The sequence below is a fragment of the Acanthamoeba castellanii genome, assembly GCF_000313135.1.
Source record: "Acanthamoeba castellanii str. Neff unplaced genomic scaffold scf7180000084605, whole genome shotgun sequence".
NCBI lineage: Eukaryota > Discosea > Longamoebia > Acanthamoebidae > Acanthamoeba > Acanthamoeba castellanii.
The window spans coordinates 6,578-9,194 of NW_004457722.1; the positions used below are offsets into that span (position 1 = coordinate 6,578).

Consider the following 2,617-nt stretch of genomic DNA (forward strand, 5'->3'; position numbering starts at 1 on the left):
ACTCTTCAATGGCCTATAGTACTCACGTGGACTCACAACGCTGCCTTTCTCCCTCGTCGACAGAGCTCCGATGTCTGTCTCGCACGTACAGCGGCTGCTGCTTCGGCATCGACACAAGCAACTGCGAGCCATCATGATGGAGTGCCGAGTGCAGTTCTGCTACGGCTCAGATGGCTTTGTACGACCACGCACCCTCTGACAGCAGTGTAAGGACTTAGGTATGTGGCTTTGCTCACGCGGTGACACCCTGCAGCCAAAATACGGTATATACTGTGTGGATCGGTGGAGGGAGGACGCACTGAAGGAGCAGGAGCTCGAGACGGAGAAGTGGATCTTCTCGTTCCAGGAAGCTGCACAGCAGCAACGTTTGCTGGACTCGGTAAGCGAGCAGGCAGCTGTGGCACCCCTGCCAGAACAACAATACATTCCCTAACAACAACGGCAAGTCCTCTCCAGAAAGAGGGGAGAGATGCGTCCGTTTAAGTTTGGAGCAAAATATTTTACAACGCTAGGCGCTGTAGTTAAGTGGTAAAATTCCTGCTTCGGGTGCAGGAGGCCCCGGTTCGATTCCGGGCAGCGCCCTAGCCTTTTTTCAAACATACATCATTTTAAATCTCCATTTTTTAAAAACTATGCTTAAGTAGCACCTAAAACCTCTCCTTAGTAAAATAATATAGATATTGGCCAATATGAATCTTTCCGTCCGAGCTTTACCAGCAGGGTACACTGACAATCTGCGCACCTTGCGGTAAGACTAATTTTGTGTTACTGTTAATATAGTCGGTTTCATGGTGTAGTGGTATCACGTCTGCCTCACACGCAGTAGGTCCTGGGTTCGAACCCCAGTGAAACCAATCTTTTTGCCTGACACGATTTGGCGCGTTTCTCAGGCCACCGACGCAGTATCCCGCATAATGGCGCAGGAGTCCGGTGTGCAACGAGGGACGGATGGCCGAGCGGTCTAAGGCGACAGTTTAAGGCACTGTTATCTTCGGATGCGTGGGTTCAAATCCCACTCCGTTCACTCCTCTTTTGCGCAAGCCACAGATGAGAACCCAAGCCGGGCCTCTTGCAGTCGGCTACGGTGTTGGAAAACAAACAAGAGTCCGTCAAACTGGGGCGGCATGACACCGATCCCGGCTCACAGCCACAGCTCATGTCACCATGCCTTCCTTCCAGTTGAGCTCACATTGTGTGGCGTTTGTGGGGTTTTGTGGGGGTTTGCAAGAAAGCCATGCAGAGCACAGGACACAACCAGCACTTAACGAGAGCTTTAGTTTTTATTTATAGATAAATAAGCACCTACACTTGTCACATTCATCAAACAACAATGAGACTACTCCTGATCTACTTGTTTCTAGCCCTGGCTCCTTGCTGCTGGGCTTCCTGCTGCTCCAGCTCCTCCTCTTGCTCTTCTTTGCCATCTCCTTTGCCCTATGGAGTCCAAGAATGCCGGGTAAGCTACAAGCTCACCCTGTAATACGAGGATAGGGGACATGCCACTTACCTTCTTGATCTTTAGGACACTTCGCTGATGGATGCTTTCGACTCAGCTCTTGCCATCACCAAAGCCAATGGAAGCTACTCTGATATATTTGCCGCTGAACTCAGCTCAGGAGCACGTATGTCTTCCTCTCTCCCGTGTACTCTACAACAAACAAACCTTCTTCCTCCTGCTCCTCCTCCTTGTTCGACCAGTGTTCATCCCCTTGGATTGTGCCGCCGATCCAAGCCTCTTCCCATTCCCTGCGCGCACACCACACACCCTCTTGAATAGAGTACTACGCCGTGGGGCCATCCGTAGCTTCGACGTCGTAGATGTACGTCAGCTTCGCTATCGCTCTTCAAGTTCTTTTAACCTCCTATTCTAAAACACCGCACCTCTGCTCACACAGGCCGGGCTAGACACACTTCTGAATTTGATGATTTCGATCATTTCCAACCATTACGGCGTCCCCTTGAAGCGTGTGGTGGTACCCTTCCCGGACAACTCCACCATCGCCATTGAGATGCTCATCGATGGCATCGTGGACCTTGCTGGCCCTGACTTCTCTTTGGGTCCGCCATCATCTCTCCAGAACCAAGCTTGCTCTTGTTGATGTTGATCTGATTCTCTGCACCTTGATTCCTCAGGCGGAGAGTTCATGGGCATCGCCCGGAAGCGTGTCACCCAGCAGTCCTGTGTTCAACTCAACGGCTTGGGCGTCTTCACCGTGCTGGACACCTCTCCGTTCACCTCTTTCGCATCCCTCCTTGCCGCCACCACGCTGACCACCATCACCAACGCCGAAGGTGCGCCGAGTGCCTCCTGTCCTGCCCCTCCATCAGTTGTGTGGCTAACCTAACGTTGCCACAGGCAGCGCTACCCTCTACGCCTCTGTGATGCCAAACTTGGATGTTACGTTAAACCCCGACCTGACCGACGCCGAAATCGTGGCTGCCCTGCGAGATGGCACGATTGACGTGGTGATCGACCTCGATGTGGGATTCCTGGCCTCGGAGGGTGTTGACGTGACGGGGCTCAGGAGCTTCTCCGGCGGCTTCGATACGCCGAACGGCTCGCTCTTTGCCATTCGCTGCCTGCCGAGACGCCACTGCAGCCAGAACGAGCGAGAAA

At 52.9% G+C, this 2,617-nt stretch overlaps 2 protein-coding genes across 2 annotated transcripts; both read left to right on the forward strand.

Moving 5' to 3' along the window:
• Window positions 1–70: 70 nt before the first annotated feature.
• On the forward strand, window positions 71–433 carry ACA1_073950 (uncharacterized protein; the record flags this gene model as incomplete). The annotated part of the gene is made up of 2 exons (XM_004357994.1): window positions 71–178; window positions 254–433. 2 exons carry the CDS (start codon window positions 71–73, stop codon window positions 431–433), a joined length of 288 nt encoding a protein of 95 aa, XP_004358051.1.
• An 899-nt stretch (window positions 434–1,332) lies between these two features.
• Window positions 1,333–2,616, forward strand: ACA1_073960 (uncharacterized protein; the record flags this gene model as incomplete). Its single annotated transcript, XM_004357995.1, has 6 exons — window positions 1,333–1,456; window positions 1,554–1,622; window positions 1,699–1,820; window positions 1,896–2,058; window positions 2,134–2,292; window positions 2,357–2,616. Coding segments are annotated over 6 exons (897 nt in total), but the record flags the coding sequence as incomplete, so codon positions are not given.
• Window position 2,617: the final 1 nt, after the last annotated feature.